Source organism: Mustelus asterias, chromosome 2, assembly GCF_964213995.1.
Source record: "Mustelus asterias chromosome 2, sMusAst1.hap1.1, whole genome shotgun sequence".
In the NCBI taxonomy this organism is placed as follows: Eukaryota; Metazoa; Chordata; class Chondrichthyes; order Carcharhiniformes; family Triakidae; genus Mustelus; species Mustelus asterias.
This window is the reverse complement of record NC_135802.1, coordinates 25,498,840-25,514,105: the sequence shown is the minus strand read 5'-3', so window position 1 is coordinate 25,514,105 and position 15,266 is coordinate 25,498,840. Positions and strand designations below refer to the sequence as shown.

At 41.0% G+C, this 15,266-nt stretch overlaps 1 protein-coding gene across 2 annotated transcripts in view; it reads left to right on the top strand.

Moving 5' to 3' along the window:
* ncapg2 (non-SMC condensin II complex, subunit G2) overlaps positions 1–15,266 on the top strand; it is a 93,107-nt gene that overhangs the window by 16,799 nt on the left and 61,042 nt on the right. For both annotated transcript variants that reach the window (XM_078232538.1, XM_078232531.1), the window contains exons 5-8: positions 2,732–2,889; positions 5,179–5,313; positions 12,096–12,190; positions 15,027–15,096. In XM_078232538.1, the coding sequence (XP_078088664.1) occupies positions 2,732–2,889; positions 5,179–5,313; positions 12,096–12,190; positions 15,027–15,096 (458 nt within the window). The remainder of the gene's footprint in view (positions 1–2,731; positions 2,890–5,178; positions 5,314–12,095; positions 12,191–15,026; positions 15,097–15,266) is intronic.

Genomic DNA, 15,266 nt, shown 5'->3' with positions numbered 1-15,266 from the left:
ACCCGCTTTGATGAGTCGCGAACACCCTCTCCCTCTACTCCCTTATCTAAATTACCGCCTTCATTCACTTGCACCCTCTCCTCTACCATTAATTTTGTAATTCCCCTTACCCCTGGATCCTCCCCCCCATCAATTAGTTCCTTGATCCTAGTCAACTCTTCTAGCTCCCCTCCCCCCAACCTATCTAGTTTAAATTCTCCCCAGTAGCCTTAGCCAACCTACCGGCCAGGATATTGGTCCCCGTGATTCAAGTTCCACCCGTTTTTTGTATATAGATCACCCCTGCCCCTAAAGAGGTCCCAATTGATAAGGAAGGATTAGTTTTAGGCTATGTGAATAGGCTGTTTTGAGTTGGGAAGGACCAGCGAACATGTATAAGTTATGCAATGATTACTGAGGTTAAATGTTGGGGGGTTTTCTGATCAGATGGTTTTGATTTTTGGAACAAGATCTCGGCTTGCACAGTGAATAATTGTGTGCATGTGACAACATCCAAGGTGATAACAGGAATTAATTCTCTCTTAATCCACTATGTTAGACAACTTTGAGGGAGATCACAGATTTTTTGTTGATGACAATCTAAAGTTTTTATGCATGTGACATAAGTCAAATTTGTTTGCTGGGCATACAATTTGAATAATCTGGCAGTGACAGTTCTTGCAAACTTATGTGGTATCAATATACTGTGTGTTGGTGGGAAATCTATCCCTAATTTTCTTAAAGCATATATTCATTTGATGCCTAACACAAATTATTAATTAGTGGCTATTACTGAAACGATATATGTGTAAGAGCTGAGTAAGAGAGTGCAGATCAACAGGAACCTGGTGGAGAAAACCAAACTGCAAGCCTAAGTCATCAGTGCACCCTCAACAGTAGTAAAACCCCCTGGACAGCACATGACTGAAGAAATGGCTGAAGAATTTTCTGTCTCAAGCATATCTGTCTCCCGATGAGGCACGGAAACATATTTGTCAGCATGCGCTCATTTATAAGCCAACAATGTCTTCAGTAGCTTGGCCATGTTCATGGAATGGGTAATGGCCACATATCCAAAGATCTTCTGGACAGTGAACTGGCTACTGTCAGGATATTCTGGAAGCTCATCCCTCTGTTATAAGGACACCTGCAAGCACAATATGACTAGAAGCTGATTGAAAGTTAAATGTTTGAAGGAGGCATTGGAAGAGTTGAAAGAGAACAAAAAGCTCAGCTAGAGAGTGCCTAGAAAAAATCACTCGATTCATGCACCTTAATCTACAGTAAGTACGACAGAGACTGCCATGCTGCAGTGGAGTCGAGACCCGCAGCAGGTGATGTTGTAATGTAGAGGTAACCAACAAGACTCAAACCACCGTCTCACAATTCTGAAGGCTGTCAGGAAAAAGAAGATTTATGTGGTCTGCTGTTGTTTAAGCATCCTTAACAGCTGGAGACTAGATGATCCTCATTCCTGTTGTGGAAGAGCTTAGGTAATTACAGCATGTTTTTATCTTTGTCTTGAGGATCTGAACTCTAATGTATCATTGTTAGGAAATAGAGAGAGCTTAAATAATTTACATTTGTATTGTGTGTTAGAAATCAGGTATAAGATTGAGTAAGCATAATTCTGTGTTTCTATATTGTGTACTAAAAAAGGGTTGAAACCTCATATTATTAAGGTAGCCTGACAGTCTGCTTCTGTTTTAGAAGTCTGCATTACAATAAGGTTTAACGACCCCTTAAAGGAAACACAGAGCATATAAGAGGCCCGCATTGATAAAGCAAGGGAACTTGGGTTCAGTTTGGAACCAGGTAACACAGGGGCAAGGAACATTCCACAGGCACTGTCAGTAAAGACAGGGTAATACCAAGGGACAGAAAGCAAGTCCCAGAAGCTAAAGAACAGGGTTCCAGAAACCAGGAAATGGGACAGAATGGTTCCAGGAAGTAAAAGAAACAGAACAGCAATCTGGAAAAGGGATTCTGTTCAGTGAAGTCAAGAGCAGAGAGAGAGGCTCTCCGTTGAAGGCAGGGCTACAATGTGCAAACCTGGAGACGTTGGATGGTGAGGAGCGAGGCACCTGGGTAATCAAAAAATTGGTGACAGGTTATAGAAGTGGTGTTCTGTTGGTGTGGCTGGGTACTGAGAGGTCATATGGAAGCTTGAATGCACGTGCCGATCCAGGACGGAGGAATATAAAAGGTGAGGCTGAAATCCTGGAGGTGGATCCTTGATGAAGGCATCTGAGGGAAAGCATTGTGTGGGGGATGATTCCATAGTATGTTGCAAAGGTCTAGCTGAGGTGAAGCGGTGGTGTTATTATGGTTGATCTTTTCTCATTTAATAAATGTTTTATTATTCTGTTAGAAGTTCATTGCAGCCCTGTGACTCTATTCACCCATGTATCTAAAAAAAAAATTGTCAAGATCTAGCAAGCCAAGTTCTGTTCTGGGATCTGGCTTGTACAGTGGTAATATCACCTGGGATTGTAACAATAATGAACATGACCAAGAAAGTAGCACTGTCATACAATAAATGAAGAAATAAATAAATGAAGAATGGTTGAAGGATTTTACTTGTAATATTGTAATAAACTTGATGAATGGACTTGGAAAGCATAGTAGAATTAATAATACTATGAATGATTATTTGTTTTTACCTTTCCCAATCTGTCAAAAGTGTCCCAACCTTCCTCCAGTTGACCTGAAAATATTTTTGTCGATTGTATTTTAATTCTTTTCTTCATAGGCATTTTGCCAGCATTGCCTACATTTCAAGGAAATTTGAAAATTACAATCCAACATTTGTTTGTGACTTGGTGGGACAAAGGACTAGAAGGCAAAGAAGAATTGGGGAAAACTGCCTTTATTATGTTGTTGGAGAAAACCTTGTTGAGCAAATTTTCGGTATGGTGATTTTTATTGATTAGAAGATTAGTTTTACAAACTATTTTGTACTGTTGATTTATCTATGACATTCTTCATGAACACAAGATACATAATAATTGTATATCTCTCTGCCTGGTTCTGACAGGCTTTCTGTTCTGTTTTTTTCTGCTTCTGCCCTTCAAAATACCTCCTTTCTCCCAATTCCTCTTGCACTTTTATTTCTGATACTTGTTTTCTCTTTATGTTCTCTATTCTTTAGTTGTAGGCTGTTTTCTCTTCACGCTCCCTTCTGTTTTACCGTATCAAGGCGGTAGGATGGATGTGTCAATGAAACAGCGGACCCCCTAATAATTTACATGACTAACTTAATAAAAAGATAATTGAGAATTTTTTTAAAAAAGTCGAGCATGTAGAATTAGAAACAAAAAGCTGCAGGGTAAGGTGCTGTTTAAAACTGACAAGTCTACCAGAAATAAGACCTTTTGCTGTGGAAGTTGAAAGGCACAGCTTAAAAACCAGACTGAGAGTAGGAACAAGATATGAGTGAAAGCTACATGTGGGGAAAGCCTGATGTTAGGAAAACTAAGGTAGTGTTTAAGGGATTTATATTTGTAACAGTAAACATTAGAAATAAGGCATAGTTTTAAGTGGTTTGATGTTTCTCTGCCTGGAAGAATAAAAACCGATAGTTAGATTCATGCTGGACAAAGGTATTTGTATGTATAGGGGTTGGTTTCAATTCCAACTGTGATTCTATTATGCTTAGAGATGGATACGGTGTAAGGATTAAATAAACCAGCAGTGGTTGCATAGCCACAGGGGCCCACTTCCCAAAGGTAAAGGCTCTCCTTTGTTCTTAGTTTTAACTGGAAACCAGGGCAGTTGGAGACAGCTCACTGAGGACTGAACAGCTCTCAACTCTGCCAGGAAAAGTTGGACAGGACGAGGAAGTTGCAAAGATGCAGGTTTCCTAAGGAACAAGATACAGTCTAGATAACCAGGCAATTGGGACAGAAGGACTGTTTAAGGTGAATGAAGTTAAGTGAACAGAGACTGAGGCATTATTCAGAAGAATTCATGGAAGTAAAGAGACAATTGCAGTAAAGTGGAACAGCAGATCTCGAGTAGATGATACGTTTGATATCATTTTAATAAGAGCTTGGGAGTTGAGAGTTAAAGCAATTGTGAACTGTTTGGACCATAGTCAAATCAAAAGAAATCCTAAAGGGGTTGATGTAAAATCCTGGACTGAATTTGCTGTTAGAAGTGGATTGGAAGCTTTGTTTTAATGTTGACATTTGGAAAACCTAGTCTGGATTTCGAAATGCAGGCGATAAGATTTTAAAAATATTTTTGGGAGATGGGGTTTGGAAACTCTCATGTGACAATCATCTGAGGGAATCTGAGGAGAAACCCACAGACCCTAACTTGGGTTCAGGACTGAGTGTATATTTGACCACTTCTTAAAAGGGACTTTCGGTGCTAATGAGACCATTGTAGCTTACTATGTATTTTGTAATCCGAGTCAATCTTAAAATCTATGTGTAATTGCTAAACTAAGGGGAGAGTAAAGGAGTGTTGTATAATAATCTAACATTTTATGTTTAATGTTTTTTTTTACCTTATTGTCAAAGCTAACGAACAACCCTGTGATTCTGTTCCTCCATGTTTTATAAAAAAACGTGAACGTTACTGTCTTCTATGCCAGGGTTCCATTCTGGGATCATAAACCCCAAATCTATCCTATCCTGGAATCAAATGGACGGTTCAAAGTATATCCTTTTACAACCTAATATTTTTAACACTTCTCTATCCGGGTATAACATCAGTTGGGATCATAACACTGAATTAAAAGTGAAGTCATATCAGGCAGATGGCAGAATTGGATCAAATGAGTGGAAGTTTCAAGCTTACAAGGGATACAGAAAAGAAGCATTTGTTTGGAAGCATTGAAGTGTAAACTACAGTAAAGTGAGGACAAGCATGTTTGCATGTCTGTTCTTATGTTAAAACTGCTTCACTTGTAAATTGCTGTGTTGTACTTAGATGAATTGATGATAAAATCATCACAGGTTGCTTGTGTGATCTTGTTGCTCTGCCTTATTCCAAATGATCCCTGATGTACTATAATTGCTAATATGTACTCAGTTTGTTCATTCCTACCTACACTTATTATAACTTTATTTTCCTTTTCATTTTTCTTTGGTCCATTTTCTTAAGATGATGAGGTGTGTAATCATATAATGCTGTAGCTCTTGCATGCCATTCAAATAAATTTTGATTTTCTTTCCATTTCAACATGCACAGAATGCTGATATTGTTCGACTCTGGCACTTCCATCAAGCTTTGCAAAATTTTGAGTTCAATTCTGAAGATGGTGATGAAGTAAAAAATAGTTTGCTTCAGTGTTTCATGAGTGTTGCCCACATAAAGAAAGAAGAAGTAAGTGAAGACACACTTCTGAAAACACAATGCAGATCTGGCACAACTGTTTGCTTATTGCATGGTATAGTATACAGTATGCAAGTATTTTATGTTTACAAAAGCAGCATATGCATAAATCATTGGGCAACAATTTTCTAAGCTCCCAGGGTCTTGAATCCTAGTGTATAAACAGAAAATGTTGCATATACTCAACATGGTTGGACAGTATCTGTGGAGGGATGAACGGAATAGCCAACATTTTCTGTTTTAATTTCAGAAGATAATGAGTATCAGCCATGGCTCAATGGTAGAAATCTTGCCTATTTTTGAGACTGATCTCTTTTAAAGAGTAATATGACCTTCCAGTTAATCGCTGAAAAGGTAACACAACAAGATTATGTAACCAAAATTAAAAGCACTGTTGACTAAAGACTATCTTTGTAGACAGCTTGTAATTTAAACTACAGAAAAAAACCCTTTTATTTGGAGTACAAGCAATAAAACATACTTCATAGGTATATGTTACAGTGAACTTTAAGTAGACATTCAATTCGGGGTCAGTCCAGAATGATTCTTGGTTCCTGAGGATTTACTTTCATTCTTTTCCTTTCTCAGCTTTTTAACTTCTAACCCCAAAACAGTTAGAGAACAAAGAAAATTGCAGCATAGGAACAGGACCTTCGGCCCTTCAAGCCTGCACCGACCATGATGCCCGATTAAACTAAAGCCCCCTAATCTTCCGGGGACCATATCCTTCTATTTCCATCCTATTCATGTATTTGTCAAGACGCCCCTTAAAAGTCACTATTGTATCTGCTTCCACTACCACCTCCGGCAGCGAGTGCCAGGTACCTACCACCCTCTGTAAAAAAAAAAACTCGCCTCATACATCTCCTTTAAACCTTGCCCCTCGCACCTTAAACTTATGCCCCCGAGTAATTGACTCTTCTACCCTAGGAAAAAGCTTCTGACTATCCACTCTGTCCATGCCCCTCATAATCTTGTAGACTTCTATCAGGTTGCCCCTCAACCTCCATTGTTCCAGTGAGAACACCTCTCCCGCACTCTTGCCTCAGCAGGGAAGAGTAATCTGTGGCTGGTAGTATACCAGTGATGGTGTATCCCTTTACAGGCCCAGCTTGGTCCTTCTCCAGTGTCTCCTCTTGGACCTGTACTGATCTTGTAGCCAGTTTTCATGCGGATCCACTGTGGAATCGGCCGGTTCTGCTTCATCATCTTAGCGAGGAATCGCTTCATCCTGAAGGTTTTGTGGGATGGCATGGCCGCACTCCACTCCAGCAAGAGGGATCGGCCGCAGACAGGCAGCGGGGAACCCCCCCCCCCCCCCGACCAGAGGATGATCATCAGAGAGCTGCTCTCTCCACTTTCTGCTTTTTCTTTCTTTTGCGCCCGGGCGCGTTCTGTAAGATTTTTTTCGAACTGCGCATGCGCAGTTCAGAGCTCCGATCGGTCCACCAGTGCTAAGCCCTGCCCACAGCGCAGATTGGGCCAGAGCCGGCAAAACGCGTATGGGCGCGCTGGAAAGAGGATTCCAGGTGCGGATCTATTTGACACCCGGATTTGGCACTTGGACTCAAAATGGTAGAATTCTCCCCTATGTTCCAAGTGCGGCCTAACAAAGGTTCTATAAAGCTGCGACATGACCTGCCAATTTTTAAACTCAATGTCCTGGCCGATAAAGGCAAGCATGCCGTGTGCCTTCTTGACTACTTTCTGCACCTGCGTTGCCACTTTCAGTGACCTGTGTACCTGTATACCCAGATCCCTTTGCCTATCAATACTCTTAAGGGTTCTGCTATTTACTTTATATTTCCTATCTGTTAAACCTTCCAAAATGCATTACCTCACGTTTGTCCAGATTAAACTCCATCGCCATTTCTCCGCCCAAGTCTCCAACCGATCTATATCCTGCTGTATCCTCTGATGGTCCTCATCGCTATCCGCAAATCCACCAACCTTTGTGTTGTCCGCAAACTTACTAATCAAACTAGTTTTTTATATATATATAATATATTATATATATATAATGACAAACTGCAAAGGTCCCAGCTCTGATCCCTGAGGAATACCACTTGTCACAGCCCTCCATTCAGAAACGCAACCCTTCCACTGCTACCCTCTTCTATGATTGAGCCAGTTCTGTATCCACCTTGCCAACTCACTTCTGAGCCCATGTGACTTCACCTTCTGCACCAGTCTGCCATGAGGGACCTTGTCAGAGGCCTTACTGAAGTAAATGAGTCCTTCGTAATGAGAGAATTACTGGAGATCCTCCCTCCAGCACAAGCTAGGTGAATCTTCCAGCTTTGTTTTAAGTCCTCACTAATTTCAATCCAAGTGTGAACTTTGAACTTGATTCGAGCACAGTGAACCATTGAAATGTTTGGCCTCCAGCTGCTTTCCTTCTCTTGGACCTTGGCAGGCTAACCTAGCTGTCTTGATATTTTAAGAAACCCGACCTTTACAATGCCTTCCTCTACACCTTTCCCAAAAATACTGTGAATTGTGTGGGCGTTGTATCCGGGTAGAAATGCTTATTCTTTGAAACCCAAGTCTATCCTACCCTGGAATCATGGACAGTTCAACCACAAATCCACCAACCTTTGTGTTGTCCGCAAACTTACTTTTACAACCGAATATTTTTAATACTTCCTGGAGACCAACAGATACCTTGGCCATTACAAGTATGAATACTCTACGTCTTTAATCTAGACCTTCCTTTAATCTTCAACAAGTCCATTAAACATAACTATTGTCAGGCAGAATTTAGCACCGGTCACCTGATTCCTTTCATTTTATCCTTAAATTGAAGACACCTTCCCAAAGCATAACCTTATAAATCTTAATAATTGTAACACAATCCAGTCAGAAGAATGTGTTACATTCCCATAAGTGCTGCAATGCAGTATTAAGTATAATTTTTCAGATGAGATGTGAGATTGAGGACACCTTGGGCATAAAAGCTCCCATGGCACTATTTTGAAGACATGCGTGGGATTTCTGTCTGGTATCCTGGCAATTACCTATCTGTCAGCAAACACCTCAAATGGGTTATTGATCATTGTCTTTTGCAGTTTGAGGGAGATTGCTGCTGCTTGCAAGTTTGCAGCTGTGTTTCTCAAATTGTAGTTTAAAGTTTATTTATTCGTCACAAGTAAGGCTTACATTAACGCTGCAAAGAAGTTACTGTGAAATTCCCCTAGTTGCCATGCTTCGGCACCTGTTCGGGTCAATGCACCAGCACGTCTTTCAGACTGTGGGAGGAAACCGGAGAACCCGGAGGAAACCCACGGAGAACGTGCAAATTCCACACGGACAGTGACCCAAGACGGGAATCGAACCCGGGTCCCTGGCGCTGTGAGGCAGCAGTGCTAACCACTATGCCCATTGTGCTGCCCCCATTAGAACAGTTGACTACACTAAAGCTAAATACCTAATTGGACCTGAAGTATGTTTTAACATCCTGAGGTTGTGAAAGGCACTGCATAAATGCAAGTGTGCCTTAAAGTTTTAACAATGATGGGAATGGTTAGGTTTTTTTGGAAGAGTTCACTTGATGAATTGTCTTATTGGAGACAGTGGTGAAAGCAGAATACTTAATAGTTCTGAAAGTGAAGTAGATAAATATTTTGAAGATGAAATGTGTTATGGAATGCAGCAAGTCTTTGGGACTAAGTGGTAGCTCTTTGAAAATCAGTATAAGCATGATGGGTTGTCTTGTGTGATGTTAAATTCTCTGACTTGTAAGTGGGGAAGTTGTGGTCCCTAAAAAAACAAAACATTTGGTTGGAATTGTTAAATTAAAATTAATTAGAAAGTGCAGATCAGAATTCACTTTTATACTTTAGAGACTCTGAAATCCTTCCAACCCCAATACATCCTCGCCCAATGTCCCAATGCACGTTGACAATCATCTTGCCTCTCCATTCCGTTGTTCTCTTCAACCTTCTAACTTCCTCTCCCCAGCCATTCTCGGAGCTATTTTTATGCTTCAGTTCGATTCTTCTCTTTTACTTCTATGCTACAATTCAAATGCAATATCTCAAAATTTGCAGATGACACTAAGCTGGGTGGCAGTGTGTGCTGTGAGGAGGATGCTAAGAGGCTGGTTGAGTGGGCAAAAACTTGACAAATGCAATATAATGTGGGTAAACATGAGGTTATCCACTTTGATGGCAAAAACAGGAAGGAAGATTATTATCTGAATGGTGGCAGTTTAAGAAAAGAGGAAGTGCAATGTGATCTGGGTGGGACAGTCGCTGAAAATTGGCATGGAGGTACAGCAAGCAGGTGGTGAGGAAAGCTCATGACATGCTGGCCTCTATAGCAAGAGGATTTGAGTATGGGAGTAAAGGTGTCTTGCTGCAGTTATCCAGGGCTTTGGTGAGATCACACCTTGAGTATTCTTGCTATTGAGGGAGTCCAGCGAAGGTTCGCCAAGCTGATTCCTGGAATGGCAGGACTAATATGAAGAGAGGCTGGATCGAGTGGGCATGTACTCACTAGAAGAAAGAGAGGGGATCTCATAGAAACATATAAAATCCTGATGGGACTGGACAGGCTAGATGCAGGAAGAATGTTCCCGATGTTGGGGAAGTGCAGAACTAGGGATCACAGTTTATGAATAAGGGGTAAGCCATTCAGAACTTCTTCACTCAGAGTTGTGAACTGTGGAATTCTCTACCACAGAAAGCTGTTGGTGCCAGTTTGTTAGATATGTTCAGGAGGGAGCTGGACGTGGCCCTCATGGCTAAAAGGATCAATGGGTATGGAGAGAAAGCGGAAGTGGGATACTGAAAGTGCATGATCAACCATGATCAGATTGAATGGTGGTGTTTTCTATGTTTCTAAATTGCCACATTTTGCGCACACTCAAGTTAAAGGTGGCACTTGTCTCCTTGCTGTGTGTCTTCCACTCTTCGCTGTACAAACTGATACTTCATATCTACTATTTTCTCCTTCCTTTGCATTCTTACGGCATCTTCCCTGCTGCTGGCCCCTCAATTTATTTTAGTGCTATCCTTCCTTACCACATGTTCATGCTGGCACCTCTTCTGCCCCTTAGATTTGATGTGCACGTCCTCCTTTAATTAATGATAGAACTCTTTTCTCCCATCATTATTGCTCTGAGGCAACATCACTTTTTTTAAATGAGACTGTCGCTGCACAAGATATGTTGCAGCATTCAATTGCACATATAACTGTTGGAGGTAGGAGCTTTTTAACAATATTGGGATGAGGGCAATGGCTCAGTTAATACAGATATTTGATCATAAATGTGGAATTATGCACAATTTTCCATTATGTGGATGTTCAAAATGTAGCAGAACATTTCAATGAAAGAATTAGGATACTGGAGGAATATGCAGTGATGGGTTGAATGACCTTTACTGTCCAGGATTTTTATTGTGTTCGCTTGTACTCTGCAATGCAATTTCTTGGATAATAAGAGACTGATGAACAATTTGTTGCTCTTAATTTGGTCATAAGGAAGTGTAACAAAACCTCAGTCACTCATCAAATTGAAGTATCTCCTTTTCTGGTGAGTACATGATTAGATGTCAGTAGGTATTAGATTTCCTCCATAATCATCAATTTGCTGTGCGAAGAACCAATAGTATAGATTCCATCCTGTGCTTTGTGGCATTCTATCTTGAAGGCTGAATAAGTTGTGCTATCCTGCCACCTATTGGTTGTCTATTTAAATATTTTGCTTTGCTATTGCTTTAAATTTTATACTGCATTTTCAAGGCTTTTAAATTTGCAAAGAAGAACTTGGTTTATAAGCAGCAGTCGTTTATATTTGGAGAGTTTTATACTCGAAGAAAGATAGGCTAAAATTAAAGTTGTTCTGTAGTTATCTAAAAGACAATCAAAAAAGTGTATTGAAATTTACCATGAGGCAGCAGCTTCGCTCATAATAAGATGATTTTCTGCCTAGCTTTCCCTGCCATAATTCCCAGTTTTCATGGTTTTCAGTGGGGCTGGGTCAGAAAAATTTTGAAGTTTTAAAGAATAGCCTCAGCAATATAGCAAAGATAACTAATCTGATGCATCAGCAACTAACCTCTTCAATAATAAGTTTAAAATAGTTTAGCTTTTATTATTCATTACATTAATGAGTGGTACTGTACAATCACCAAAACATTGAAAAGTGGTTTTAAAATGTATATTCTTTTATATAAATGTTTATGGCTGCTTTGTTTTCAGAATACGTTTCAAGGATTAGATTAGTTCAGGGTACGTTTTGTGACTTTGTGTCAGCCATGCTCAATTTCCACCGCTCTTGACTTTGCGACAGGACAGAGGCAGTACTGCACTTTGAAGATGCTGTTTTTCAGATATGAGGTTAAGCTGGTTTGCAGATGAATGCAGAAGAGTATTTGGCACTATTTTGAAGAATAGCAGGGGAGTCCTGGCCAGTGTTTATTGCTCAATCAACATCACAAAACAGATTATCTGGTCACTGATATTCTGTACAACACACTCCCACACTAAAAACAGAAAATGCTTGAAATACTTCGCAGATCAGGCAGAATTGGTGGAGAGAAGCAGAGTTAATGTTTCAGATCAATAGCCTTTCATCTGAACCAAAACCCACCAACAGCAAATTGACTATCACATTTCCTACATTAGAATAAGACCAAACTTCAAAAACACCTAATTGGTTGTAAAGCACTTAAAACATGCAGTCGTTGTGAAAAACTGTATATAAATCCATTTCTTTTCCATTATTTTTCTTCAGTTGTGAGTTAACACTGCTCCTTGTTTCTTTATAGGGAAGGCGTTTTTTAAGTTTTTTGTTTAGCTGGGATGTGGAATTCATCAAGATGATCCATGGCACCATTAAGAACCAGCTGCACCTCTTTCCTAAGTATGGACAAAGTTAATTGGGTTAAAGCAGATAAAGCATGCATTTGCATATTTAAATACACGAATGTGAATGAACTAATCTTAAGTATGCAGTGATCTTGCATTTAGGCAGCTTTAAAAAGAAATTAATGATTGCTTAAACTATTCTGTAGTTTTGATCGATTATCAAATTACCTTTATTTGTCTTTGCAAATTTGGCTTTAGGCAAGAGCTGGTTAATCAGTGGAAAGTAATGCTCTGCACATTGCTTGCTTTTATAACTATTGTTTAAATCTCAGATCAAAATATTTTATTTGATATGTGACATTATAATCTCCCAATCCTGATCATGGCACTTTATAATGGCCGAGGCCAGGCAGCTAATGTGCTCTCTTGTTTTTAACAATTGCACGATTCCATAATGAGGTGCAGAAGTGATTATTTTTCCTGCAGGGAGGTGACTAGACTTGGCTCTATAGTTGTTTATATTCCAACAATGAGACTTCCATGAATATAACTCTGCAAGTAAGGTTATATGGCTGTCATTCAGGGCTACTTGTGAATTTTAGGTGTGGTGTGTAATGCTACTCCATAGAGCACCATGTTGGAGATTTAAAGTAAGAAGTTTAACAATACCAGGTTAAAGCCCAACAGGTTTATTTGGTAGCAAAAGCCACACAAGCGTTCGGAGCCTTAAGCCCCTTCTTCAGGTGAGTGGGAATTCTGTTCACAAACAGGGCATACAAAGACACAAACTCAATTTACATGAATAATGGTTGGAATGCGAATACTTACAACTAATCAAGTCTTTAAGATACAAATAATGTGAGTGGAGAGAGCATCAAGACAGGCTAAAGAGATGTGAATTGTCTCCAGACAGGACAGCCAGTGAGACTCTGCAGGTCCAGGCAAGCTGTGGGGATTACAAATAGTGTGACATGAACCCAATATCCCGGTTGAGTTCGTCCTCGTGTGCGGAACTTGGCCATCAGTTTCTGCTCAGCGACTCTGCGCCGTCGTGTGTCATGAAGGCCGCCTTGGAGAACGCTTACCCGAATATCAGAGGCCGAATGCCCGTGACCGTGAATGCCCATGAAACTGATAGCCAAGTTCCGCACACATGAGGACGGCCTCAACCGGGATATTGGGTTCATGTCACACTATTTGTAATCCCCACAGCTTGCCTGGACCTGCAGAGTCTCACTGGCTGTCCTGTCTGGAGACAATACACATCTCTTTAGCCTGTCTTGATGCTCTCTCCACTCACATTATTTGTATCTTAAAGACTTGATTAGTTGTAAGTATTCGCATTCCAACCATTATTCATGTAAATTGAGTTTGTGTCTTTATATGCCCTGTGGGCCGTGGATGTCGTCTATATGGATTTCAGTAAGGCATTTGACAAAGTCCCACATGGCAGGTTGGTTAAGAAGGTTAAGGCTCATGGGATACAAGGAGAAGTGGCTCGATGGGTGGAGAACTGGCTTGGCCATAGGAGACAGAGGGTAGTGGTCGAAGGGTCTTTTTCCGGCTGGAGGTCTGTGACCAGTGGTGTTCCGCAGGGCTCTGTACTGGGACCTCTGCTATTTGTGATATATATAAATGATTTGGAAGAAGGTGTAACTGGTGTAATCAGCAAGTTTGCGGATGACACGAAGATGGCTGGAATTGCGGATAGCGAAGAGCATTGTCGGGCAATACAGCAGGATATAGATAGGCTGGAAAATTGGGCGGAGAGGTGGCAGATGGAATTTAATCCGGATAAATGCGAAGTGATGCATTTTGGAAGAAATAATGTAGGGAGGAGTTATACAATAAATGGCAGAGTCATCAGGAGTATAGAAACACAGAGGGACCTAGGTGTGCAAGTCCACAAATCCTTGAAGGTGGCAACACAGGTGGAGAAGGTGGTGAAGAAGGCATATGGTATGCTTGCCTTTATAGGACGGGGTATAGAGTATAAAAGCTGGAGTCTGATGATGCAGCTGTATAGAACGCTGGTTAGGCCACATTTGGAGTACTGCGTCCAGTTCTGGTCGCCGCACTACCAGAAGGACGTGGAGGCATTGGAGAGAGTGCAGAGAAGGTTTACCAGGATGTTGCCTGGTATGGAGGGTCTTAGCTATGAGGAGAGATTGGGTAGACTGGGGTTGTTCTCCTTGGAAAGACGGAGAATGAGGGGAGATCTAATAGAGGTATACAAGATTATGAAGGGTATAGATAGGGTGAACAGTGGGAAGCTTTTTCCCAGGTCGGAGGTGACGATCACGAGGGGTCACGGGCTCAAGCTGAGAGGGGCGAAGTATAACTCAGACATCAGAGGGACGTTTTTTACACAGAGGGTGGTGGGGGCCTGGAATGCGCTGCCAAGTAGGGTGGTGGAGGCAGGCACGCTGACATCGTTTAAGACTTACCTGGATAGTCACATGAGCAGCCTGGGAATGGAGGGATACAAACGATTGGTCTAGTTGGACCAAGGAGCGGCACAGGCTTGGAGGGCCGAAGGGCCTGTTTCCTGTGCTGTACTGTTCTTTGTTCTTTTGTTTGTGAACAGAATTCCCACTCACCTGAAGAAGGGGCTTGGAGCTCCGAAAGCTTGTGTGGCTTTTGCTACCAAATAAACCTGTTGGACTTTAACCTGGTGTTGTTAAACTTCTTACTGTGTTTACCCCAGTCCAACGCCGGCATCTCCACAACATGGAGATTTAAAGCACAGGATCAGTCTGTGCGACACTTGAGTTCTTGCTTTAAATGTTGCACTTTGGCAGAGCAGAATTTTGTAGTCTTTTCCTTTTTGTAATATTGTCCTTGTTCTGCCATTTAAGTGACATAACATGTGTTTGAATTTTTGCCTGTAGGTCCATCATGCCCTTTATAGCAGAGATATATTTTAGAGCTTGGAAGAAGGCATCTGGAATGTTTCTGAAGGTTAGTGTTATTCACGTTCAGCCCCAGGGATGAGGTTCATAAATGGGGCCAAAATACATCCTTCAGCTGGCAATGTGGACATTGCCCAAGAATGAAAGAGAATACTTGCCTTAATCTTAATATAATGAACCATAAGATTAACCTGTCATATTCTTTGAAGGGCTATTAGG